A 26,840-nucleotide genomic window follows, 5' to 3' on the forward strand; every position below is an offset into this window, starting at 1 on the left:
ATTGAGTTGCACCCCCTGTATGAAAGGTGCTATATAAATAAAGTTTATCATTATTATTATTATTCTTTAATAATAATAATAATAATAATAGTATAATAATAATAATAATAATAATAATAATAATAATAATAATAATAATAATAATAATAATAAACTCATCTGAACACCACTAATACACATTTAGTCTAGAATATAATAAGTTTCCACACCCAAACTATATTGCTACAGTATGGTCCAGTTCTGCAGTACTTCCCAAACACTGAATAATGTAAGAAAGGTTTACAAAATAAGTATGTTACCCTCTCCTCCATGCTTGACTGCCTCCTGGAACTCATATTTAGCTTTCAGAAAACAACTCAAAATCATTTAATAGACTTGATTTGAGAGCCTTTGGGAGGGGAGCTGAATTTATGCCCCAGGGCCTTGGAAAAAGGCAGTGAAAGGGAGAGATGGAAGGATCACAGTGCAACAGTAAATAATGTTACAGTATGAATAATGAGCTCCCTCTGTGCCGGGGCCTCAACTGGACTAATGACAGAGACCTGTTTTAGATTAGCTCTTACACAAACATACACACTCATACATACGTGTGCATGACCCAACACACACTCTCAGGAGGGAACAGTGGAAGAGTTCCTATCAGTTTAGATAATCTGTTGCCCCGTAACATAAAGAGCTCTGGGACAGTTTATACAGGGGAAACAAAGGAGGCCGAAGGCATCACACACATCTTTAGTCACCCATTCACCCTTTCCTCTAAATTGTCAAGCATGTGTCATCTGATTCCCTCTGTTGGTCTTCTTCTTCCCAGAGTTTTTCTTCTTCTGAGAAGAAAGCTGAAACTTAAACCTCCTTTAGCAGTGGGTCAGTTTTTCCAAAGCTATAAAATATTTGATATATCACACTATGCATCAACTCATTCTGTCTTTATCATGGTGCAGGTCTGCCATCTGCTGTTCGTAGGTCAGCTTACCACAATAGTTTCTGTTCATTTTAATGAAAAGTCATCTAATGATATGAACATCGTGTTTTATTTGTAAAGCCTCAAGTTTTGAGTGTCAATATATTCAAATAGACATAATACAATCATTCATTCATATCAAACATTTATTACATATTAAACTGCAAACGCATTATCCAGACATAGTGTGATTTTCAGATGCCCTCTACATATTGGCTTTTATAGTGGCAAACTCTATAAGTTAACCAGTTTATGCTGCTGTTCACACTAAGTTGGACAAATAAATGTGTAACAACAAAGAATCCCTACGTACATGTCAGTCTATTATTAGTGGATACCAGTCAAGAGGTTGGTTGTCTTACATGATCAGAGTAAGAGGGCTGGGATGTTATTAAAAACACAGCTTTAAACATGCTTCCTTATGTAAATTATCTACATACTGTATGACAGGTGTTGTTATACACTCCATTTGAACCAGTTCCTGCTGATCTGCTCTTTCTTTTTAGTAGATTAATAAACAGATTCTACAATGCAATTAGGATAAAAGTGTCCCTGTAAAAGAATGCGGGTATACATCCTACACTCTCATACAGCTTGGCTGCATGGCCGATGCCAAAATCAGTGATACTGGAGTTAAATGTAAGCCAAGCACTGCAGTACTAATTCATGTGCCTTCAGCTGCTTCCTCCTCGGTTGATTCTAGGTGTCAAAGTGGCATCGGCTGTTTATTATTTCAGTCTCAGTTCATTTCCTGCTCACTGTGCCTGCCTCCAATGGCAAGGAGAGAAGAAGGCAAGGCAGGGTGAAAGAAGTTGAGAAGGCGACGTAACTCTCAGTCTGCCTCTTGCTCTCTCTCACCGCTTCTCCAGTTTCTTGAATCTGGCTTCTATAAAGGTAACAAAAGACAGGGACTTGATCACTCTACAGCTAAAGGCTCCACCAAGAGAAACAAGTCAACCCTCCGTCCTAAAGTCAAAATGCAACATGATCAGGTAATGTTTGGCTCTCTTGTAGGCTCTCATGTAGAAATAGTTGGGTGAAAAATAGTCTGTGGTGTGATAGCGCCATCTGCTGGTAAAATTAATAATGCTTTGCAATATGAGCTGATAGATGTGGCTGTACTATTATTGGTCTGTGCCACACATAGCAGAAAAAATAGCCAGCACACAGAGAAAGTGACCATTAAGTTCCTGCTGTCATGCAGGGTCTGTGCTCTCCATGACACAGAAACAAGACATTCATCATAACATAGTAAACTAAGGAAGTATACACCGTTATTGATTACAACTCAATAAGGATGTATGTATTCACTTATAATATTGAGAGCTGTAATTAAATGAATTTCAATAGATTCAGTCTCACTCATTATATCTTGGGTTACACATATTATGCATGCACACTTCTACCTCTCTTTACATTAAATGTCTTACCCAGTTTCTTGGAGTATGCGTCCAGTTTGTAAGCAGCTTGTTCAAGTGTAGACACTTGCTCCTCAATCTGATTTATTTGGTCTAAGTAGGGCTGGAGGCTGGCATCTAAAGTAAACATATATACACCATTTAGATGTTCATGATATAATGTAGCAGTAGAAATAATTTCTGAACAAGAAATACAAAGAAATATCATGATGCTACTTTTGTTACTGAGTTTTTGTGCAGATACAGCATATCTCACGCACACTTGTTGTTGAGATCCTGCAGGTTACGGCTGATGTTGATGCTGATGTCCTTCATTTCCATGTATTTTAGACTAGTAAGCTTGTTCATGTTCTCCAACAGCCGGTAATCTTCACAAGTTCCTGAAAAGGTAGGGAGATAGGGAGAATATGCATGAGAGAAGAAGGAAAACAGAGGGAGAGAGAGGTAAGTATGAGGATAATAAATGATAGGAGTGCATCAGTAAATTAGTGCTCTGGTTAAAAAAGTAGTTGTTCTTGTATGCAGGGACAAGGAAAGAAAACAAGGGAAGAGCACAATGTGTTTTAGAATACCTGTGAGTTCTCCTTGCAGGAACAGAGCCATCTTTTCAAACATATCAGTGCACAACTCGTTGATATCTGGCTCTGCAGGCTCCACAGCCTCCTCTGCTGTCTCCACACCTCCATCACCTCAAAACAAGCATTCAGAAAAAGATTATTACAACACAGAACGCTTATTGTCAATCCAGCTCAAAGACTCAATGTAACCACAATAAAAAACGAAGAATTTTTCAAGGAAAGAAGCAATTATCAATGATGATATATAGTGTAACCGAAACCTACAAGCAGTGTAACCTGGTTATTATATTCTATTAGCATTAGCAAGCTACGGAAGCTGTGAGGAAACATGGCCTACTATTGGTGCTGGGCTTTTTGGGAGCGGACACCAGGCTCTCCGCTGCATCCTCTGGTCCTTCTGCGTGACTGTCGGAGCTTCCAGCCGGGTTCAGAGCCGCTGGCTGGACCGCGGGTGCCTTGGAAATGCTGTCCATTGCTGCGGCTTCGTCACCCGTTGCAGCCATTTTGTTCCTGTTTTCACTTTTCCTTGTCACATGAGCTGCATGTTCACGTGACGTCCGCCAATGCCGCCACCACAACCACCACCCCTACTCGCGCGCATTGCCACGCCCTTGTGAGTTCAGTAGTTAATTCAATCAAACTAATTTATACATTTTGATGAACGGTAATGAAATTAACGATTAAAGGCCCAATCTGTAGTTTTCAATAAATATATTGGAAGTACACGCACATACAAAATTATTTTGAGCAATGACTCAGCATTTGTGGGTTTCTCCATTGATTGTGCATTATAGCATTTAGGACACAACATAAAACAAAAACAGTCCTTAAGCACACCTGTCCAATAAATAGAGCATTAGCTTAAATAGAGGCATCAGAGGAGCCTAGAGAGGGCCACTAATGATAAGCCTATATAGACTTTTTTACTTTTTAATCATAATAAATGTATTGATTGATCAATTAAAAAGACTTAATAACCGATGAATGCAGTTTGCATTTAAATTATGCATTTTAGAACTCATGGTAAAATAATTAACGAAAACATACAAGTTTGCCACTTAATCATTTGATGTCCCTATCTTTAAATGATGATTTAATAACTTAATTTTAAAATTGAATTGCAAAATTAATTTTCAGAGGCTTTGACATTTGCTGTATTCACAACTGTTTATCATATTCCATCTCACACTTAATTTGTTTCACACTTTCATTTCGTGATTTCTTTAATATAAAGGCAATTCTCTGTAATTTAAAGATGTGTAAGCAATGTGCCGCCTAAAAAATAAATGAAAACCAGGACACAGCAATTGTAGGAACTCTGATTGGCCAGATTCCTTCCAACATATAGCAGCTAGTTGATTGAATTTCATTCTGCTGCTGCTACTCTTGAATAACACTGCAATAAAGGAGCTGATTACAGTGAGAGTTTATAACATTTTTCATGCTTTGTCCTGATGGTACAACATGCATGAGTGATTCCAGGTTGGGTAACAACTGGTGCCTTTTAGTGACAATCCACCACAAGAAAAGTTGTTGACATGTCATTTGTGAGTGATGATAGCTCACAACCTGGTATTTCATCATTATTTTAAAAACACAAGCCTGCATAACTATTTTATATGAGGTCATCCTTGTTCCCATGTTAAACCAGCTTTGTTCCCTGATAACAATAACACAATATTTACAATAACCCTTATGTAAAAACTTTTTTTTACAATTCAATTCCTCTGTATATCATCATTTTGAAATAGATACCATAACTCATTGCAATATTAGCACTGTTACTCTATTCACAGTGTATTAATGACAAGTGTATTTCTGGGCAGGTACAAAATAAGCTCTGCTGAATATACACCTCTTAAGTTTCTCTATCAACCCTTTGGAAACATGTTATTTTCATCAAATATTTTGGCTTGTAAGAGTGACTGTCATTCATGCAACACTTTTGAATGCATTTCTCAGATGCATTTCATAAAATAGACTAAAGATCATTAGGAAGCTACTTTCCATTGGGGAACAGGGGGAGAAAAAAATGATAAAAAGTAAAATAAATAAATAAAAATAGTGATTGTCAGAATCATCTTTACTGGCCAAATATGTTTACACATACAAGTAATTTGACTCTGGTTTAGTGGCTCTCAGTGTACTTACACAGAATAACAACACCACAATCCTCATAAATATACACAAGGAATGACAATATACAGGTGAAACGTGTCTGTGAACTGTAAACAGGACACAAATATTGCAAAGAAGTGAAGAGAGCACAGAGTGCTGAGATAAATATTAAATGGTAAAACATGACGTTACTCTATATACATATAGTAGGTGGTTATGTACAGTATATACAGCCTGTTCAAGTATACAGTGGTGAGTGAAATGTATTGTACATTTTGTATTTTAGACTAAAATAAATATATATTATCTGTGGGTATAGTGGGTATTGTAGTGTTTTATAGCCATGATCTGATAATGTCGATGAAGTATTTGATTTGTTCTTTTATTTTTATTTATTTATTTTTTTTGGACTTGGCTGATACTAAAGATGATATCTTTATTAAATGAAAATTTACCTTACAAATCACTACTTTTCTCTATCGCTGTGCGCGCTCCCGCGAGAAGCGTGCAGTTCATGCAGACAGAAGTCGCCATAACACCTGTGTCGGCGCTGTTGTGGGGGAAGCCAGATCGTGACAGGCTAGCAGCAAGCAGCGAGCTGTAAACATGGCGGCGTGCACAGCTACAGGGCTGTGCCGAACACCCCGTTACTATTAGTGTGAGAGACCGAGACACCCCCAAATATGGAGACCGAAGAGGAGCAGCACATAACAACGCTCCTCTGCATGGGTTTCCCAGACCCCGACGTGATACGGAAAGCACTCCGGCTGGCAAAGAATGACATCAACGAGGCAGTCGCGCTGCTGACCAACGAAAGCCCCGGACTCGGGTATGGATACGAGCCGATGGAGAGCGGGCCTGCCCCGGGCTCGGGCACCAGTGGAGAGGGGGAGAACAGCGGGCGGACTGGCACAGGAGGATTTGACCCTCCGCCTGCATACCACGATGTAGTGGATAGCGAGGTAAGGAGCAAGTGAAGGGGGAAAAGCAAGAGTCAACTGAAGCAGTGATTTAAATACGGTTTATTGCTACGAGTGGGCTCGCCCATTTAACTAGCTAACAGTTACAGTTAGCAGCCTCGATGCTAAATGCACCGAGCCCAACGTGAGCTGTCAGAGCAGGAGGTGAAGGGACCAGGCATGTCACTGGCTCATAGTGAGTGGAGAATTATCTGCAAACATGAAGCATAGCTACCTAAATAATGGTCATAAATATCAACTCTAAACTTACTAGCGCACCTAGCTAGTAGCAGGCTAGCTAACGTCAGTTGAGTTGAAGGCGCCAGTGACTGGACCATGAGCAGCAGCAGCAGCAGCAGCACAGAGGCATCACCCTGGAGGACAGCAGCCGCACATTTACTCTACGAGCAGACAGGTCGTGGGTCATCAGCTCTCCCAGGTGGCCTGCGAGCAAGTTAGCTGGATCTATCGAGTCTGTCTTTGCATGTGTTAGCTAACGTTAGCTAGCAGGTTGGCTGACAGCTCCTGCCGTGATTGAAGCCCACTAGAATCGGACTTTAAAGAAGCGATTTCGCAATTAATTAGGCGTACGTGGCCATTTTGATTATTCTTCTGTCCACATGCTCAGCTGTCAAAATGCCAGCTATTTGTATTTGAGTGATCGTCAGTGCTGTGTGTAAGGGCCGTCGTTTTTGACGCTTCTAGGCGATTTATTGGTTCATTGACAGCCATCAGATAGTTGACAGCAATGTACCTGCAGCTGCTTCCACTTTGTCCTAGTGTGCTGTTTATGTTTTAACACTAAACTGCATTGGCTGCTCATAAATACCTGTCTTCATAAGACGAGGTAGGGTTGCTTTGACTGACACCTTGAAGAACTTGAGGCTGTTTGCTCTCAGCAATTTGATCTCAAACTTGTTGCTTTCTTAGATCTCCAAACGTCTTGTAGGTGCTTCAAAAGAGAGCCACAGTTTCTTTGAAAGTCACAAATCATTTCAGTTGTAAGATTCTTTGTTCACATTTCAACTTTTTGTTGTATCCCCTTGATGGAAATGCTGTGTGAGTTTCTGTAATTATAGGTCAGTAGGATACTACAAATAAACTATTCATTTCCTGTACACCTTCTCTCTCTTATCATCTCTTTCACACTTTGAGGCTGTCATAGTAGGTGTAAAATAAACAACAGTTGTCATTTACCGTATGCGTATACTATAAATAAGCCTATTGTATTGTAGCCTATGTAAATATGCTAATAATGGTGTTGTTACAAACTAACTCAGCACAAAGTGACTCACTTTAGTCTAAGAGCTGCCAAAATTATTTTTGCCAATGTCCACATGCCAAAGGATTCAAATTGGAACATATTTTCTCATCTAAATCAATGTTCAATCAGTTTATGCATGTTTGAGCCATTAGTGTAATGACTTTGTTTTCTCTTATATATTTTCAAAACATTTACAGAAATTTTATCTGTCTTGACATGATGAAAATGGGAAGTGACACTCTCAAAGGTTTTAGCAAACCTTCTGAAAAATGCAGTTTATAGAGGACACTACAAGGATCAAAGTGCTTCATTTCCTTTATTTTCTTCCTCTGTCTGCTTTATTTGTGCTTAAGAGGTATGTCATAGGTCTTTGGCCCCATGTTGTCCTCCTAAATATAGCCCTGCAGTCTCCCTGACACACACAAACACATTGCAGATTTTGCAGGGGGTCCCAGGAGGGTTGTAGGGTGCATGGTAACAGAGTGGCGCTGAGTTACCTCATCGTCCTGCGCAACCACACACATGCACGCTGTGCCATGGAGACCTGAACCTTTCCCCCAAAGGCTTTAGGTCTTGAAACACTGTAAGATTTGCAGCTTATCTGCATGCATTTGTTCTCATGTTTGATGATGAGGTTTTGTATATTGTATACAAAGAGAGAAAGTTTCCTGTTTTCTCTGTGCTGCCCTTCCTTTTCAAATCAAGGAACTCTCCTTTGAGACTCAGGTTAAATTGTGAGTTTTGATTTGATAATTCTTCCAGCAGTCAAATGTCTCCTCTAGGTTACTCTGTGAACCTTGTGCTTTTCTAAGACCGGTGTTAGGTTAGTCTCTCTCTTTCTTTCCTTCCTCTCATTCATCTATCTGTCATTTCTAATTTTCTTCGAAAGGGAAGGGATGAAATATGATGCCTCGCTGTTGCATTCCCCTCCCCTTCCCTCCCTCCTCTTCTCCACTTCTTAATGTCCGTTCCATCACTTTACATTGGATATATATCAGTATGTAGTGCAGTACAACATGCTCTGAACATACTGACCATTATGTATGCTAATATGTGGAGATGGATTAAAAATGGAATGATTTGACCTAACTAAATTTTGCTGTATTAATATTTATACCGCACAGTGCCCACAGGCAAAATGGGCAAATGAGTTGTAATAGTTTTGGTCATTTATAATGTAGTGAGAACTGAATCCCAGGGCTCAGTCATAGTTTAACATACTTACTCATACAAGACAGAAGGTCAAGCCTCCATAGAGTACTCTGCTTTGTTAAATAGCACAATTACAGTGCAAACATAGATCAGTAGTTGATTTGAAAGAATGACGTGCTTTAGTGTTGCAGATGTGTGCTGTAACGTTCCACTGGGCAGCATTATTTCAGAGGAGGGAGTTCTGCAGTTTAATCATGAATATTCAGATGAATTCATGAATATGTGAACAACTCTATGATGTAAATAATTCAGTAATCCTTTGTCTGCTGTTGCTTTCACCACACGGACTTGTAGACTTTACTACCAGTGACTGTTTTGATTTTTCATAACAGTAGTACGCTGAGCCTGATCTTAGCATTTTGAACCATAAAAGCAGAAGGTTTAAAAGTTGACTGTGAGTGTGTAGAATTTTACTTTTCCTTTCATAACCAGTTCAGATATGACAGCAGAAAAAAATGTCAACATCGGTAGCACCATGCTTTCATTTTCAGATGTTTAAGCTAACAAGACAGTGTCATGTCATGTGGCAAGGTGTTCATTACATGTGACTTTAGGCCTCACACCCTGTCTTACATGTCACAACCCTTTTGATATTATGGCTCAATGAAATTATGGAAAACAAGCACCCTGTCTGGATTTGTTTTAAAAGCTTCTTGGTTAGAAATAGAGGGACAAGGAGACGCAGGAATGAAGGGCATATCGTAGAGGAGAGGACACACTTTCCAAATGACTGCTATCGCTCTTTTCCCAGAGGGAGGAAAAGAATCAAGCGTCATCCTGTCTGACTTTATCTTTGCCTGAGGCCATTTGTATTATCCTAGCACCGCATAGAGGACAGATGCAGTGTCATTATGAAACAATGGTCGACGCAGGGACCAGCTGGGTGAAATAAACTCACCCATCGCCTTAGTTTGTAATTTTGTCATGTTTGTGCATTACAGAGGAGCAATGATGAGAATGGGAACTGCTCTGGGGGCAGCATGGAATTTCCCACCACCAACCTGTACGAGCTGGAGAGCCGAGTCTTTACCGATCACTGGTCTATACCTTACAAGAGAGAGGAGTCCCTGGGCAAATGTCTCATCGCATCCACCTGCCTCGCCCGGCATGGTAAGTCCGTCTGTCTGTGTGTGAGAAAACTGATGAATGAAAACTGTTGTTTTTGAAGGTCTGCGTTAAACTTAATGATCTCCATCTGTCTTATTGTGTGGGTGGTACGTTTTGTTTTGACTGTAGGGTGTTTTTCACATGTTGTTATTTTGGACACTTGTGTTACACGGCTCAATCTGTGTCTTCTTTGTCACAGCCATTTTTTTTACCAAGTTTAGATGTGGAATAAATATGTGAATCCAACACTTCCTTCCCCCTCTGTCAGGTCTCGCTGATGCTGATGAGAACTGCAAGCGGTTTATGGATCGGTGCATGCCGGAGGCCTTTAAAAAGGTGTGCAATAAAGACTCTGAACTCTAATTGACTGTGTAGTGCTTGATTAATTAACATACCTTTTCACTAATTTTCCCCATGTCTGTCTTGTTCTCTGTCCTCAGTTGCTGACCAGCAGTGCAGTACACAAATGGGGCACAGAGATTCACGAAGGAATCTACAACATGCTCATGTTGCTGGTGGAACTGGTTGCAGAGAGGGTCAAGCAGGACCCTGTACCTGTCAACCTGATGGGGGTCCTGACCATGGTGTGCTTTCACTCACTCTGTCTCTCTTAATGTTTGTCTTTTAATATGTTTCTGTTGTCTTTTTGTATTTTTTCTTTATATTGTTTAACTTGAAGTAACTAAATGACCCTTGACAACAATAGAACATCTGGGAAACAAGTAACTAACAAATCTCCAAATTATCTTTAGCCAAATTTCAATTTTAATGAATCAGTTATTGATCATTGAGTAATGAAGAAACATGCATTCTCATTGCATCTAACATCATCATCAGTGACAATTAAGCTCCTCAGTTGTCGTGCTGTGAATCAGCAAATTGCTTTGTTTCCAATCAAAGACTGATCCTTTACATTTTAATCTGCCACTCCGAGTACATCCCTGTGGTGTGAGGAGTCAATGCCAATCTGTCAATCATTCAAAAGTATTGGTTCATTTCTACCAAGAAATGCCTATTTCATTGGTACCCTGGAAATCAGACATTTGACAATACATGACTGAAATGGATCTGGAGTTTATGTTTTTATCCTCTATGTCTCTACTTATGTATCCAGGCCTTCAACCCTGATAATGAGTACCATTTTAAGAACCGGATGAAAGCCTGTCAGAGGAACTGGGCTGAAGTTTTTGGAGATGAGGCCAACATGTTTGCTGTCTCTCCGAGCAACACCTATCAGAAAGTAAGAGATGTCTCATTTATCTGGTCTTATCCTGTACTTTACCCCTGTGACGTGTTATTAGAATAAATGTGCCAATTTATCCAGATGCATTTGCAAGTATGTAAAGCTATGCTAGTATTTATATTCCCACTTCCTTATTAGCCTTTGTTTACAGTCCATAGTCGTGTTCAAGGGAAGACAAATTGGTTCTTCACCCCCACTGTTGTGTAACTGAGCCACAGGGGCTCAGCGGAACATGTGGGACTGACACACAACAGCTGTCAGAAAACGTGTGTGTGTGTCCAATGACAATTTTGCAGTGTCATTGCTGAATAAACCCATTAAACACATAATTGTCTGTTTCAGGAGCCTCATGGTTGGCTGGTTGATTTGGTGAATCGAGTGAGTAATGAGCAATCACCCAGATATTCTCTCTTTACATATATGCCACAGATACCCTCTGTTATATCTGTTTTTCCTCATGTCTCCTCTCCTCTTCTTTTTTTGTGAAGTTTGGAGAGTTGGAAGGATTCACTGCCATCCAGACTAAGCTCAACACCGACGAAATTGAAATTGCTGTAAGACTATCCTCTCCTACATTTGTCTTCCCTGCCTTCCTTACATATGTCCAGATGTATCTTAAGAGTGATGAAATAGTTACTACCCCGGTGATGAATGGAGAGACGGACTAGACAGACTTTGAGACAGCCTATACAGGCAAAAGGTCATCATGTTTACCCTTACTGCTCTCAGCTGCAGAGTGCTGAATGTCCCTCTCTTTCCCCTCAGTAATACTCACTTACACACAAACACACCCTCTCATCCTCCCGCTGTGTGATGCTTGAAATGCTCTGTTGTGTTACGTGTTCTGAGGCATCCTTGTACTGATGCTTCCTTCTGGGAACCTGGCCGGAACCACAGCAGCGCATAGCCATTGATTCAGTGTGTGTGTATGAACGCACACTCACTTTAATCATTAGCATATTAATGGGTCAGAGACCGGTTGCGGACCACTGTTGCATTCTTCAGTGGCAGTGGGAGTTCAGTAGAGTTTGTAAGCTGTCACATACCTAACATACTCCAAGTACAGGAGAGTGAGGGATGGTGAAAGTGAAAGGAGAAAAAAATAATGGGAGGAGTGCTCCCTCCTCTCTGGGCTCCCAAGGGTGAGTCATTCATTTTTCTCTGTTGAGCAGGAAGTCAAGTGCGGGAGGGGGGGGGGGGGTCGTCCCAGAGTGAATAGAAGAGGAAGGTGGAGGAGACAGGAGCTGCACGAGCCCAGAAGCAGAGATTGAAGAAAGTCCGAAAAAAAGATAGGAACACAGGAACCATTCATTAAGCTCCTGTGATTTAGCACTGAATGACAAATGACAGCTGGGCTCCGCTATTGGAAGCTCACTCACACATCTGTTTACACTCCCTCCATCTCACTCACATGCAACAGTGAACAGTATCAGTTTAAATGCTGTTTGACCTCTGGCCTAGACACTTTATTTTAAGTGGAGTGTTTGAGTAGTGTTGTTATATGTCTTCCTTCATAAGCCATCAAAAATGACACCCATAAATACACCCCATTAACACTTTTACAAAAATAAAAAGAGATGGAATGAATAATTCTGATGATAGTTATACCACAACTGGTACTGATAAGCTGATTTCCTTCCTCCTTGGTTTTTGTCATGCCTGATTTGTTCTGTCTCTCTCCATCTGCTCATCTGCAGTGTGTATCAGCTCTCGTCCAGCCTCTTGGAGTTTGCGCTGAATACCTAAACTCCAGTCTTGTCCAGGTGAGCTATCTTATCTACTCACATGTAAACACACACACTTAAAGGTTGTATACTGATCCATATCTGGTTATTTGTGTCCTTTGTTTCAATTAATTGGACCGCTACTCTGTATGTGTCTACTTTCTGTCTTCTTTGTTCCTATCTAAGCTGTATTGAAATGAGAAGTTGTGTGTGTTTACATGACCTTTGTGCTCCATTCTGATTTCTATTCTATATTCTATTTTTATTTGCTGTATCCTCTTACTGTGTGCTGCTGCAGTGGCCCTTTTCCCCCACAGGGATCAACAAAGTCTCATATTGTTTTTTCCAGCCCATGCTCGATCCAGTCATCCACAAGATGATCACATATGTACAGAACCTGGAGGAAAAGGACCTTAAAGACAAGGTAGCGTTTTGTTGTCACCTTCTTATGATTTTTGCTCTTAAATTTGTAGAAGAGAGACGCAGTGACAAAAAGCACTCAAATTTCCCCACAAAGGTCTGTTTCAATTTCCTGGGAGTGGTATGTTCATCTTCAGTGTGCATTCCAACAAACACAATTGCCATTGTTCATGAGTGGGAAGCAGTTGAGGGATCTTATCCTTGTTGCCGAACTAGTGACTCTTACTGGATGGTGCACAGTACTGCACAGTGGGGGAGCGGGATTTTGGGGGGGACTGTGGGGTCTTTTGGCTGTGCTCCATTTGGCTGCGCAGCTCCCTCGCTTATGCTGCTACAGAACAACCATAGCAAGCAAACACATTTAAAAGCAGTGCAGACGGCAAATGAGGCAGCGGGTATGATGTTGAATCTCTATCAGCTGGTAATCAAACAGCGACAGATGGCAGAGATGCTGTGCCAAACTTTAAAAGTAATCTTTTCACATCTTTTAAGTGTTGGAAGAGATGGTACAATCCTTTTTTTTCTATTTGTATTCCATCACTGCAAGCTATGTAGAATATGTTTTTATTAGTCTGTATTGTTTATGATGTGATTCAAGTGCTGTAGTTATCATACCCAACTGGGTTAAAGTTTTGCTGTGCCAGTCAGGGGAATTGGCCAGTGAAACGTAGGAATAAAAGCGGAAAAAATGTAGAGAAAACATTATCCAAAGTTTTAAGAAAACATGTACAATGATTGTGACCTAATGAATATGTTATAACTTGGTCACCTTCCTCGTTTGTCCTTTAACTCTAGCGCCTGGTGAGCATCCCTGACTTGCTGTCGGCCATCAAGCTGTTGTGTATGAGGTTCCAGAGGGAGTTGGTAAATGTGGTAGATGACCTGCGGCTGGACACACTGCTGCGTATGCTCAAAACCCCCCATTTCTCTACCAAGATGAACTCCCTCAAAGAGGTCAGCTCTTGCGGACACCTGAACTGTCCAGTCATATATAAAAATAATAAATGACATGTTTAGTTTTTTCATCTTGGTGTTTTAATCAGTTTTTGATGTCTTCTCACCTTGTGTTTGTGTATATTGTCTTGCAGGTGACAAAGTTAATAGAGGAGAGCACGGTGGCTAAGACAGTGAAAAACGCCATTGACACGGATAAACTGCTAGACTGGCTTGTAGAGAACTCAGTCCTGTCAATAGCACTGGAGGGTAAGAACATACATCACGTCCTGGGACAGCACAAACTGACTTGTATCACAAAACATCTCAACAAATAATTAAACATTGTAGCCACTTAATTTGAAACAAGAAAGAAATCATCCAGATTGCTTGTGAGGGTGTTTGGCTCCAGGTTGACGGTACTCACTGTGGTCATTAAATGTTTCTTTGTTGCAGGTAACATTGACCAGGCTCAGTACTGTGAGAGAATTAAGGGAATCATTGAGCTGCTGGGGAGTAAACTGTCGCTGGACGAACTCTCCAAGATCTGGAAAATCCAGGTCAGCACGACTGCACGCATCAATAGTATTACCATTATGTTATTATTACATCTTCATTAAGCACGTTCAACAGGTTTGTCTGTTTTAATTGTTAATCTGTAAACTGAGCAGTTAACTTATTTTATGTACATAGGAGCATCAATGATACTGTATTTATCATCATTTGTGTGTGTGACAAATGTTAAAATAGACAAATGTCCTGTCCTTTGATGGATCTATTGATTCCTGTGTCTGTATTTCAGGCAGGCCAGTCATCAACTGTGATTGAAAACATTCATACAATCATCGCTGCTGCTGCTGTGAAGTTCAGCTTTGATCAACTCACCCACCTCTTCGTGCTCATACAGAAGGTCAGTGGGGCCACATCTCTGGGACTGGGGTTATGGGGAATAAATTGATTTTAAATCAAAGTGACCTGTAAGTGTGTGTGTGTGTAGTTTTGGTAATAATGTGTTTGCATGTTGTTTAGAGCTGGGAGGTTGAGAGTGACCGTGTGAGGCAGAAGCTGCTCAGTCTGATCGGGAGGATCGGCAGAGAGGCGCGGTCTGAAACTACAACAGGCAAGGTACGCTGGTATATCTGTCAATGCTAATGACATTCAGAAGTAATTAGGAAAAGAAATAAGGAATCGACAGTATGTTAGGTTTCATTATAAAAGTGTAGCATCGTGTGTTTGTGTGTGTCTTTTCAGGTGCTGGAGGTGCTGTGGGAGCTGGCACACCTCCCCACCCTGCCCACCAGTCTGGTTCAGCAGGCGTTGGAGGAGCACCTGGGGATCCTGAGCGATGCCTACGCAGTCAAGGAGGCTGTGAAACGGAGTTACATCATTAAATGTATTGAAGACATTAAGAAGGTGAGTCCGAGATGCTACAGACACTCAACATTGTCTTTGTAGATGTGTAGGCTAGTGTTAGTTGTGGTGTAGAGTTTCAGTGGGTGACGGCTCTATAAGTAGGCACTAGGTGTGTAACGGTTCTGAAACCGAGACTGAAACCGCAACAAAGATGTCCACGGTCTCAAGACACGATTCTGTCTTCCATGTCGCGGTCTCCCCCCAACCTGCTGCCACCGCTGCAGACGCAGCCTGTTGAGCTCTCATTACTCTCTCATATACTTATCAAGCAGAGGGAATTAGAAATAAAGGCCTCTCTCTAATATAAGCCTGCTTCCAATAAAGGCTTTGTGACCTCTGCAGCTGAGGTTAATAAAGGAAATGATTTTGTTTACTTAGTTAATTTTTGTTAGTTAATTTATAAAGTTAATGTACCTTCATAGTGTTCTTTAGTGTTTTTGATATTCCAAATTGTAGTTGATTTAATAAAACCCAGAATTTTTTTCCCCTTGTTTTTCTTCTCCTCCTATTCCCCTAAAAAAGAAGTATGACCTGAGCTGTGGCTCAAAAATCGAGGTCTCAACTGAACTGTGGATTTGGAGAATCGTTACACTCCTAGTAGATAGGTTTATTTTTTATTTTCTATGTACATATAACAAAACAGTGATTGTTTATTGTGCAGCTGAAAACTGCAGCACAAGTTTAAAGTAAATACTGCACAGGGCCCCTGCGTTCATCTTCCTGTTGTGACAGTTTTGTTCTAAAGTTAGCACGTCCTTGTTAGTGCTGCATGTTACCCTTTGACTTAAGTTTGCTTTCATCTCTTGCATCATATTGTACCCCAGTCTAGCATCAGTGGAGCAGCAGCGGTTTATGAAGATGGGGTCACTCTCTGGCTCCATTTTCACCAAACAAGTGCCTGTCTCTCATGAGTTCATTATATATTTGAAAGCTTTTTTGAAAGTCAAGAAAAAAGTCAATTTATCTGTCTTCCTTTACTCTTACTTTCCTCTCTTGGTTGATTTAGTCGTTCTGAATGTGTCAAACAGACAGACCACAGACAGAGTTCATCTAATCCCTTCCTTTTTACTCTTTTCTTATTTCATCTTTCTGTTTCATAGCTCTGCCTCAGTATTTACCTTCATCAGTGGGGCTTATTTCTCAAGATGTTGTCAAACTAATGAAATAATTCCTTCATATTCATGCATGCACAAAGAAGGATTTGTCAGATTTAAGAAAGCTCTGGACTACTACACATATTAGCCATAAGCTCTGCAGTTTGTTTTATTGATCTTTTACCTGATTGTGATTTAGTCTTGATTTATTTAATGGATAGGACTTTTACATGTAGGAAAACAGGGACAACTAAAGTGTTGTAGGTGAAAATGCATTAAAGTCTGAAAGGAATTCATGTTTCATCCTGCTTTTCTAGATGTATTTGTTGTATATCACCAGTCAGTCATGCATGTAGGTGTGTCAACTTCCTGTTAATACTCATGCTGGCTCTCTGACATGACCAACTGGTACACCTAAATAAAACAAAGCAATTGTTAATGTCTTTAATTGCACCTGTGCTTTTCCTGCTTTGATATGATGTCAAATTATCCACCCGGATGAATGTCTTTTTTAAATTGATTAAGGCCACACATACTGAACAAAAATATTTCTGTCTTACAATCTGTCCCAGCTCAAATGAAATGTATGTTTCTAGACTTACACTCAGGAGGACACTAAAGGCAGCGACACTCAAAGTTCATTTCTTACTGGCACTTGGGGAAAGAGGAAAGCTAACTCTTTGTCCAAAGTAAGAGAAGAAGCCCTTATTGTTTATAATTCCTCTGACCAATCTGTGTCCAATCTCGCTGCTTCACGCCTGCCAGCCAATCGAGGAGGAGGGCTTGACCACAAAGGGGTTTCATTGGTCACAGGTTGATAATTTCACACTTGATTGTAACATGAGGTAGCTCAACCAGGTGTATGTTAATCTTCCGCTTGCCTTACTAAGAGGGTTTTGGCTCTGACTAATGATTACACGGTGGTGTTGATCTTGTCCTGGGTGAGAGCTGGATGAATTAAATAAGTGATTTAGCTGCTGGATGAGTGGTCAGCTTTGGTGGAAGTGCTAGCATGTTTACTCATGCAAAGAGGAATGTAATCAGGGCCATGGATATCCAGAGTTTTGTAAAGAAAGTTATGTTTAATATTTGACTTTAAAGAAACAGTTTCAAGAGGGCAAATTTGAACTTTTTGACAGTCCTAAAACTGTTTGCCTATGTTTTACATCCCTGGCCCTGATTTTCTTTCTCACGTTGTTGCCAAGTCCTTACTGCAAAAATGGTGGGTCTCTGATGGCAAAGCAAGGATGATGAATATTGTCAATCTAATAACAAAATCAGATTAATGAAGACCATCACAGACCTCTGTTTTTGCAGCATGTGTTCATGTGCTCACTTTGCTGTAGTGGATATCATTATCTGATTATCTGTTGTGTGTGTGTGTGTGTGTGTGTGTGTGTGTGTGTGTGTGTGTGTGTGTGTCAACAGGCCTCTCAGCAGAGCACTCCTCAGGCAGTCTGGGTCGTTCCTGCTCTCCGTCAGCTTCACGAGATCACCCGTTCTTTCATAAAGCAGACCTATCAGAAACAAGACAAGGTAACACAAACAAGCGCACACACAATCAAAATCTGTTTTTACAATTAGTGTAATGTTGTCATGGTAACCCCTCCCTGCTTGCCCATAGAGCATCATCCAGGACTTGAAAAAGAATTTTGAGATCGTCAAACTGATCACGGGATCCCTTGTGTGCTGTCATCGACTCGCTGTGACCGCTTCGGGTAATAACGGCCTCTCGGGATCTACTCTGGTGGACGGACGATACACCTACCAGGAGGTTTGTCTATGTTGGAGTTTCTCTCTTAAACCTTTTTCTTAGTGTAAATTAATTTCAAGAATCACAACTGCATTTATTTTGCCTTTAATTTTATTGATCTCCTTTTATGCATTTACTGTTCTATCATATTGCAGCTCATACAAATGATTAATGACACAATTAATGATTTGACATTGACGTCATTAATGTCATTTGGATCTTATTTTATCTGACCTCTGTTCTGGGTTTGCACAGTACACAGGATGTATTTCAAGTTGAACAGCACAGTGTTACGTGTTGACAGTGTGTGTTTGTTTGAGGGTCAAGATGACGTGTCTCTCTCTGAATCTGTTTAGTATCTGGACAGCCACCTGCGCTTCCTGGCCTTCTTCCTCCAGGAGGCCAGCCTCTACCTGGTCTGGAACAGGGCCAAGGAGCTCTGGGAGTGCCTGGTATCCGGGCCGGATGTCTGTGAACTTGACCGTGAGGTGAGGAGATGAAAACAGTTATGTAAATGCAACCTTGTCCTTGCTTGTCCCTCGGCTGTTGTTACAAGCACCTCTCTCTGGATGACTGCTGTGGAGGAACGTGTAGGATCACATGAAACATTAGTCACTTACTCTATTCTCCTCTTTCTTTTTAGAACTGTGTTCAAGGCACTAAAACATACAGTAAAACAACACAAAATGAAAACGTGTGACCCTGGTCCATGATTTTGATATTAAATGATTTAAATTTGGGGGAGAAATTGCAGCACAAACACACTACAGTGTAACAAAAAGTAGTACCTAAAGACAAATAGCACTAAACATAGATTACTGTCTGGAGAACCCACAGTTCTGTGCAATCTGACATCTGTTCCCAAGCACTTCATCCAGAATTCAGCTTAATGAAGCTTTAACATCGTATGTTTTGATTTATGCAGATGTGTTTTGAGTGGTTCACCAAAGGACAACATGACCTCGAGAGTGATGTTCAGCAGCAGCTCTTCAAGGAGAAGATCCTAAAACTGGAGCCTTATGAGATCACCATGAATGGTGAGAGATGCATTATTGACCTACAGCATTTCAGAATTAGTTCATGAATACGTATGTGATACCCCAGTTCATATGTTGTATGCGTCTCTCAGGTTTCAATCTGTTTAAGACCTTCTTTGAGAATGTCAATCTGTGTGACCATCGTCTGAAACGCCAAGGAACTCAGCTGGTCAGTCCTTACTCACATTCCTCTTGATTCACATTACAAATAATATTTAGAGTTAGTTGTTTGGTCAGTGAGAGTGAAATGCACTGTTCATACTGATAAAGAGACACCTTAATGGTTGACATTAATGTTTAATGTATCATATTTCAGTGTGTGGAACGCCTTGACCTGGCAGGGATGGATTTTATCTGGCGCATCGCCATGGAAACCCCTGATGAAGAGATAGCCAATGAAGCAATCCAGCTCATTATCACATATAGCTACACCAACCTCAATCCCAAGATGAAGAAGGTCTGTCTGTGTGTGTGTGTGTGTGTGTGTGTGTGTCTCACCATAGGTACACATTGCTGTACGTAGCTGTCGGTACACAAAGAAGGAGCTGCTAGGCAAGATAAAAGTGCATTTAAGATCTTGAAAATTTCCAAGTCTATCTTCATTAAAAATGTCTGAAAAAGTATGGAGTTTTGTTTTTGCCACTGTTGATATATAACAAATATGATATGTCCCATTGAACTATCCAAGGTGTTGTTGCTATGTATTAATTGAATGTGCAATAATTGGTCCAAAGTTATTCAAACAAGTATATTGGACAGATCAGAAAAGAGAATAACCTTAAGAGTGTATGGTAGGACTATTTGTTCTCAAGCCGTGGTACCACTGTCTTCTTGTTTAAAGCTAGTATGATAAGCTGCTTGTTTGATACAGAGCCATTATTTAATTCTAAATTGAATTATTTTCAAGAGTACACTGTGGTGTTAGTACAGATGTACAGGCAAAGAGCACAGACTGTATATGATTGAGTCAATCAAGTGTTAAGATATCACACAGTTAACATCCAGTATGGTGGGTGAAGCTGATGTATTCACACACTGTCTAAGGATTTTGCTTGGCAGATGTTTCCTTTCTTCCCTCTTTGTATGTTTGAGTGAGACAATGTGTTCTGGCCCCACATGAAACCACATTTAACATTAACTTTTCATCCTCACAGGATTCTGTGTCTTTGCACAAGAAGTTCATTGCTGATTGTTACAAAAGACTAGAGGTAAGTGGTCAAATGCACTACTGTAATCAGTGATTGTGCCATTTCACAGAAATCCACACCTGAAAACACATTTGTGTTTCTCTTTTTCTCAGGCAGCCAGTTCGGCCCTGGGTGGGCCTACTTTGACACATGCTGTTACTAGGGCAACCAAGATGCTGACGGCCACTGCCATGCCGACTGTGGCCACATCTGTACAATCACCATCCAGGTACACGGGGGGGTTTGGGTAAGAACATAGTTATTAACCTTATTAAGACTGTTCTTTGTCTCACTAACTGGTGATAATAGAAACTCATTTTGTACTTCGCTAATCCAAAACACACAAGGAAAAGTCCTTTTGAAAACCTTCCTGTGTTCATCTCCAGATCCACTAAGCTGGTAATAATCGAAAGACTGCTGCTACTGGCTGAACGCTACGTCATCACTATAGAGGTAGGCCCTGCCATCTTCATTCTGCTGTGCTCGAGAGTAAAGATGTTGAACAAAAGCTGAATATTTGTATGCGTTTCTGTGTAGGATATGTACTCAGTTCCTCGCACTATTCTACCTCACGGGGCCTCGTTCAACGGACACCCGGTCACGCTTCACATCACTTATGAGTCAACCAAAGACACTTTCACCTTAGAGGTACTGTGAGACTTTTCTTAGTTCCCTTTAATACACTTTCATTATGTAAAGTTACATCTCCAGAGGAAATGACCCTTCTCTGTGCATGTGTCCCGCAGACCCACAGTAATGAGACAATAGGAAGTATCCGGTGGAAGATATCTGAGCACTTGAGCTGTCCGGTGGATAATGTCCAGATCTTTGCCAATGATAGTGTGGTAAGTGTTGATGACTCTGTAATTGACAGGGAGGGACTCTGTGTTCCTCTTTTGTTTTTAAATATACTATTTTATTTGTCACTCCCTCATCAAAGTATTGTACTCCTCTCCCAGTCATGTGTTTCCCCTGAAGCCAGTACACCTTACAAACTACAAATCAGTGCACAGTAAATTCTTCCAGGCAGGGTGCCACTTCCTCTTTGTTAATGGGTTGGCCCGCTCCTTCTGATGTGTGGCAGGGGAAACACAGCCTTGAACAACCACAATCCCTGTTTTTTTCTCTCATTTGTTCCCTTCACTGTCCCTTCGCCATGTGTTAGTTGACCATGAATCGGGACCAGAAGCTGCTGTCCCAGCTTGGCTTCAGTGATGAGCAGAGCCTGACTGTGAAGAGTTCAGGCACTGGCACTCCCTCTGGCAGCTCTGAGTCTTCAGCCTCCGCCTCCAGCAGTTCCAGCTCTGCTGTCTTCAACTCTGCCTACGCCTTGGAGCAGGTACCGTCTCAAAGATGCCAAGGCGCAAGCTGATAAACATGAACTTAGATTTACAGACTGCAGAACACACTCACTGTGCCTGTGTTTGTCTTTCTCCAGGAGAAGTCCCTGCCTGGTGTGGTAATGGCGCTGGTGTGTAATGTGTTTGAGATGCTTTACCAGCTGGCTAACTTAGATGAATCCAGGTGAGATAGATCTTTTTAGATGGATTTTTTTGATAAATTACATAAACCTTGTTGACAACAACAAAGAAAAGACTATATGTCACTACATTTTATACAGAGACTATGCAAGACCTCAGGCAGCTGAAGTGCCTCATTGTTCATATGTGTTTTTGTTACTTCCAGGATCACTCTTCGTGTGAGAAAGCTGCTGCTGCTCATCCCAACAGATCCAGAAGTGCAGGATGCCCTTGACAACTTTGTTCCCAAAGAATCCAGTGTCTGGAGCCATCAGGTACATAAGACCGTCTATTAAGATGTGCTCAAGTCAAACGATAACTACCATAACTGAACAAATAGACATGTTTGATGTCTTTGCCCGTGTCAACAAAATCTTTTAGGAGAATGACGTGATAGGTCTGTAGTAGTCTTTCTCTGCTTTATACATTCTCTCCTTTTATTTCCTCTGTTTGTATTATTTTCTAAAGTCCCTTTGTGTCTTTTTTCTGTAGAAGACGCTGTTCACCCTTGGTCAGGGTACAGGCTCTCGCTCTCCATCTATGGCCTCCAAGCAGCAGCACCAGCCCAGTGCTGCATCCATCTTGGAGTCCCTGTTCAGATCCTCAGCCCCGGGCATGTCCACCTTTAGAGTGCTTTACAACCTGGAGGTACACACGTGAAAATACACCTCATCACTGTATATAAGTTTTCCATATTTAACACATGCTCTCAAAGCTTAGTTGTATGTGTTTTAGTAATGATGCCTTTTGATGTAGAAATGTCAACAGTTAACAGTTAATCGGTTAACTGCAGAGAATATTTTTGACTGGTTTCGCATGTTGGTCTATTGGTTAATTTGCATACACATTCCGCTAATGGCCAGACAGTTACGTGTTAACAACATCAGATATTCTTTTTGAATGGATAAAGTACCAATATAAAACCAACTTCTACACAGAGTGTTGGGTCAAATTTGCCTGCCTCCTATTTTTTTCCAAGTGTAAATATAGGCTGAATGAATACATGTCTTACACCTGTTTTCACCCTTGTTCTTTCTCTGTCTTAGGTGTTGAGTTCAAAGCTCATGCCCACGTCTGATGATGAGATGGCCAAAACTAGCAGCAAGTCCTTTTGTGAGAACTTCCTTAAAGCAGGAGGCCTCAGGTAACACGACAGAGAACAGACATGTTAATAGAAAGTGGCATCTTTTGTCTAGCTGTTGTGTTTGGTTTGTACTGCTGTGGGAAGTGTCAGTAGACTTGTCAAACTCGATTACACCTGGCACACACGCCACTTGGTGTATGCTTTTATCCAAAGTGCCTCACAGGGTCTTTTTTATTTGTCATCCTGACAGTTGTTTTTCTCTATGTTTACTCTGCAGTCTGGTGGTGAATGTTATGCAGAGAGATTCCATCCCATCAGAGGTGGACTATGAGACCAGACAAGGAGTCTACTCAATCTGTCTTCAGTTGGCCAGGTGCAAAACATCTCTTTCAAACACACAGAGGTGGATATTCTGGGCCACATACTAAGCCAGATTTCCATAACTCAATTGGATTTATTTGCAGGTTCCTCCTGGTTGGCCAGAGCATGCCTGCAGCACTGGATGATGATGTCATCAGGGATGGCGAGGCGCTGTCATCCCGTCCGTTCCGTAACGCCGGGCGGACTGGGCGACAGCTGTCTCTTTGTGGAACTCCAGAGAAGTCCTCCTACAGACAGATGTCTTTGTCTGAGCGCTCGTCCATAAGAGTCGAGGAGATCATACCTGCTGCTCGTGTAGCTATTCAGGTACTTGAATAACGCTCACAGAAACACATATAGTTCCAACATCGACTATTAAGTCAGCACCCAGAATGATCTTTTAAATGTAAAATATTTACTCTGTCTGTATTTTAGACCATGGAGGTGGGTGACTTCACTTCCACTGTGGCCTGTTTCATGCGTCTGACCTGGGCAGCTGCAGCAGGGCGATTGGATCTGGTTGGCAGCCCGCAGCCGATCAGAGAGACCCACAGCTCACTCCTGCCGCAGGGAGTCCGCACCAGAGTCAGCAGTACTGGTGAGATAGAATCCATAAATCATTTTTAATTTTTGTTTTAGGTGTTTGTATCTACAAGGTGCTTGCTATAAGCAGATAACTTGCTTGGAAGGCCAACTAAATATTTACAGTCAGTAGTCATGATAATTATCTTGTTCAACTTCATTCCTGGTTTGTGACCTGAATGGGAATTATGACGGCTGAAACATTTCAGGTGCCACAAACAAAAGCTAAACAAATGTGTATGTGTATTTGTGTATGTTTGCAGGAAGTAACTGCAGCTCCAGCAGTGAGGGCGAGACCACGCCAACAGCATTGCATGCAGGGATATGTGTCAGACAGCAGAGTATCTCCATCAAAGATGCTATCATCGCCCGTGAGGCTCTGTCGCTGCTGGTTACCTGTCTGCAGTTACGCTGTCAGCAACTATGTAAGACACCACAAGCATACACTCCCACACTGCTTGTCACCTTCTTGATAATTACCTTTGTTAAATTGTTACTATTGTCAATGACTTAACATGCATTGCCATCAGTCCTCTATTGCAGTGGCATGGTGCAGTTGTTGTAGACTAAATCCTGTATATGTTTGGTTTCTCTCTGCAGCATCTTTTTACAACCTTCCTTCTGTCAATGATTTCATCATCGATGTTCTGCTGGGATCTCCCAGTGGAGAGGTAAACAACATTTTCACTTTGCTCAATAGACTGCACAGAAGAAATACTGTATATCCCTACCATGGCGGTATGTGTTCATTTATCTTTTTCTCTGTCCTTGCCTCCTACAGATCCGCCGTGTAGCTTGTGATCAGCTGTACACTCTGAGCCAGACTGACACTTCAGCCTTCCCTGATGCCCAGAAACCCAACTTATTCCTCCTCTCAGTTGTTCTTACTGCTCAGCTGCCACTATGGAGTCCTACATCTGTCATGAGAGGGGTCAACCAGAGGTAATTTGGCAAGAAACAAACAAGATACACATTACTGAAAACCTTTGCAGTGCTCTCATATTTTTTTCATGTTCATGTTTTTCTCCTCAGATTGCTGTCCCAGTGCACAGAGTACTTTGACCTTAGATGCCAGCTTCTGGATGATCTAACCAGTAAGCCAATAAAGTCAACTCTGTGATACTCAATCAATACTGAATCATACTCTGTGAAAATGAACAATGTATTATGTAATTAGTTTCACAGCGTTAAAACAAGTAATTAATGTGTAACAAGGAATTAAAAAGTGATTGGCCATTTAGCTGTATTAAATTTAAAATGGTTATATTGTGTTTTTAAGCTGTAAATCCCTCTAATACAGTCTCCTGTTTCAGCCACTAAAAGTCAATGTAAAATAAAATCTCTTTCTGTTATTTTCTGTCTCTCTCTCTTTCTTTCTCTCTCTCCACTTGTCTGTCCTCATCCAGCTTCAGAGATGGAGGTGTTACAAGTGAGCGCCGCCACCATGCTGGAGGATGAGATCTCTTGGCTCGACAACTTTGAGCCCAGCTGGAGCTCTGAGATGGAGACTAGCGAGGCGGACAACATCCTTCTGGCAGGACACCTCCGGCTCATCAAGACCTTGCTCTCACTCTGTGGCAATGAGAAGGAACATCTTGGTGAGTACACATCAAATAAACAAAGAAGAAATACAGTCCTACGCCCATTACACAAATTAGGAAAGTTCAGAATTGCACACATCACATTCTCTTTGATACATTTTAGATCTCTTGTATTCAGTTTTTGTTAACTTGATTCAGTCGAGAGCACTGGTGTGTTATGTGACGACGTGTAACTCTTTCCTCAGGTCCGTCTCTGATCCAGCAGTTGTTGGATGATTTCCTGTTTCGAGCCTCGCGCATCATCATCAACAGTTCCAACCCCACAACTTCCCCGGCCCCCAGCCATGACTTCCACCCCAAGTATGACATTTGATTCCTATTTTTCAGTTACTTTTATTTTTCTCCTGCGAGCTCATTTTAAAATAGAAATACGTATGTGAGTCGTTTTAATAAGTAGGTGAAGCCTTTTGTTTTTTAAAGCAGAGTACTCAAAAATGTAAACCTTTTTCTAGTTAATACTGATTTTACTACTGTTGCTTTAATCTTTTGTCATTTTCGACATCTGTGTGTCTGGTCAGGTGCAGCACAGCCAGCAGCAGACTGGCAGCCTACGAGGTGCTGGTGATGCTGGCGGACAGCTCTCTCTCCAACCTCCGACTGATCACCAGAGAGTTACTGTCCATGCACCACCAGTCTGATCCTTCTCTTTGCAAAGAGTTTGATGTAAGACACTTATTAAAATAGTATTTCATACAATAATATTTGCTGTTACACGATAGTTGAGTTGTGAAAATAACTCTTTGTCGCCTTGTCAGTATCTGCCCCCAGTAGAGAGCCGCTCAGTCTCCGGTTTTGTCGGCTTGAAGAACGGTGGAGCCACTTGTTATATGAATGCTGTGTTCCAGCAGCTCTACATGCAGCCTGGCCTACCAGAGGTGCGTATGTTTTCTGTGTGCTACTTTATGCGTTCACCAGAGGGCGCTTGCTCTTTGGGTCCAGACCCAGCATCACAAGGGGAATCCAGTATCAATGATTATGTGTGTTTGTATTTGTTTCAAGGCTTTCCTTTCCATTGAGGATGACACAGACCAGCCAGAGGAGAGTGTCTTCTACCAGGTTCAGTCTTTGTTTGGCCATCTGATGGAGAGCAAACTGCAGTACTACGTGCCTGAGAACTTCTGGAAGGTATCAGATGATTCAGTTGCTTTAGAAACCAGAGATGAGCTGAGCGGTGTGCTCTGATAAGAATGCACTCACCTTTTCAACTTCAGGTGTTACTGTCCATCATTTTGTAGCAACCATTAAGTGAGCTTGTCTTATCGTGAAAAATTA

General features: G+C 41.3%; 2 protein-coding genes across 4 annotated transcripts in view; one reads left to right on the forward strand and one right to left on the reverse strand.

Annotated features, from left to right (window-relative positions):
- Positions 1–1,089: 1,089 nt before the first annotated feature.
- bloc1s2 (biogenesis of lysosomal organelles complex-1, subunit 2) lies at positions 1,090–3,499 on the reverse strand. The gene is made up of 5 exons (XM_067597512.1): positions 3,295–3,499; positions 2,952–3,068; positions 2,640–2,759; positions 2,392–2,496; positions 1,090–1,847 (listed from the first exon to the last, which is right to left on the reverse strand). The coding sequence occupies exons 1-5, from the start codon at positions 3,458–3,460 to the stop codon at positions 1,816–1,818; spliced, it is 540 nt and encodes a 179-aa protein (XP_067453613.1). The 5' UTR covers positions 3,461–3,499; the 3' UTR covers positions 1,090–1,815.
- A 2,106-nt stretch (positions 3,500–5,605) lies between these two features.
- usp24 (ubiquitin specific peptidase 24) overlaps positions 5,606–26,840 on the forward strand; it is a 34,807-nt gene continuing 13,572 nt past the window's right edge. The window contains exons 1-44 of one of the 3 annotated variants that reach the window (XM_067597504.1): positions 5,606–6,037; positions 9,452–9,620; positions 9,886–9,953; positions 10,058–10,201; positions 10,732–10,857; positions 11,203–11,238; positions 11,349–11,414; positions 12,558–12,623; positions 12,934–13,008; positions 13,800–13,958; positions 14,093–14,207; positions 14,394–14,497; positions 14,740–14,847; positions 14,967–15,062; positions 15,189–15,350; positions 17,041–17,133; positions 17,873–17,980; positions 18,069–18,218; positions 18,554–18,685; positions 19,123–19,234; positions 19,327–19,403; positions 19,551–19,691; positions 20,389–20,442; positions 20,535–20,668; positions 20,808–20,874; positions 20,959–21,069; positions 21,168–21,266; positions 21,587–21,760; positions 21,860–21,945; positions 22,108–22,216; positions 22,434–22,589; positions 22,988–23,085; positions 23,303–23,398; positions 23,490–23,712; positions 23,821–23,983; positions 24,231–24,392; positions 24,568–24,638; positions 24,749–24,909; positions 25,000–25,061; positions 25,374–25,565; positions 25,754–25,868; positions 26,087–26,231; positions 26,324–26,443; positions 26,568–26,693. In XM_067597504.1, coding sequence (XP_067453605.1) covers positions 5,759–6,037; positions 9,452–9,620; positions 9,886–9,953; positions 10,058–10,201; positions 10,732–10,857; positions 11,203–11,238; positions 11,349–11,414; positions 12,558–12,623; positions 12,934–13,008; positions 13,800–13,958; positions 14,093–14,207; positions 14,394–14,497; positions 14,740–14,847; positions 14,967–15,062; positions 15,189–15,350; positions 17,041–17,133; positions 17,873–17,980; positions 18,069–18,218; positions 18,554–18,685; positions 19,123–19,234; positions 19,327–19,403; positions 19,551–19,691; positions 20,389–20,442; positions 20,535–20,668; positions 20,808–20,874; positions 20,959–21,069; positions 21,168–21,266; positions 21,587–21,760; positions 21,860–21,945; positions 22,108–22,216; positions 22,434–22,589; positions 22,988–23,085; positions 23,303–23,398; positions 23,490–23,712; positions 23,821–23,983; positions 24,231–24,392; positions 24,568–24,638; positions 24,749–24,909; positions 25,000–25,061; positions 25,374–25,565; positions 25,754–25,868; positions 26,087–26,231; positions 26,324–26,443; positions 26,568–26,693 — 5,310 coding nt within the window. In that variant the 5' untranslated portion in view covers positions 5,606–5,758. The remainder of the gene's footprint in view (positions 6,038–9,451; positions 9,621–9,885; positions 9,954–10,057; positions 10,202–10,731; positions 10,858–11,202; positions 11,239–11,348; positions 11,415–12,557; positions 12,624–12,933; positions 13,009–13,799; positions 13,959–14,092; positions 14,208–14,393; positions 14,498–14,739; positions 14,848–14,966; positions 15,063–15,188; positions 15,351–17,040; positions 17,134–17,872; positions 17,981–18,068; positions 18,219–18,553; positions 18,686–19,122; positions 19,235–19,326; positions 19,404–19,550; positions 19,692–20,388; positions 20,443–20,534; positions 20,669–20,807; positions 20,875–20,958; positions 21,070–21,167; positions 21,267–21,586; positions 21,761–21,859; positions 21,946–22,107; positions 22,217–22,433; positions 22,590–22,987; positions 23,086–23,302; positions 23,399–23,489; positions 23,713–23,820; positions 23,984–24,230; positions 24,393–24,567; positions 24,639–24,748; positions 24,910–24,999; positions 25,062–25,373; positions 25,566–25,753; positions 25,869–26,086; positions 26,232–26,323; positions 26,444–26,567; positions 26,694–26,840) is intronic. The other 2 variants (XM_067597505.1, XM_067597506.1) reach the window with 2 other exon arrangements.

This window comes from Thunnus thynnus, chromosome 8, assembly GCF_963924715.1.
Source record: "Thunnus thynnus chromosome 8, fThuThy2.1, whole genome shotgun sequence".
NCBI classification, from domain to species: domain Eukaryota; kingdom Metazoa; phylum Chordata; class Actinopteri; order Scombriformes; family Scombridae; genus Thunnus; species Thunnus thynnus.

Coding starts and splice junctions, on each gene's coding strand:
- bloc1s2 (XM_067597512.1), bottom strand. CDS start 3,460: ATGGCTGCAACGGGTGACGAAGCCGCAGCAATGGACAGCATTTCCAAG. Junction 2,497..2,639: donor GCAGGATCTCAACAACAAGT/GTGCGTGAGATA, acceptor TGTTTACTTTAG/ATGCCAGCCTCCAGCCCTAC. Junction 1,848..2,391: donor CGCATACTCCAAGAAACTGG/GTAAGACATTTA, acceptor TTACCTTTATAG/AAGCCAGATTCAAGAAACTG.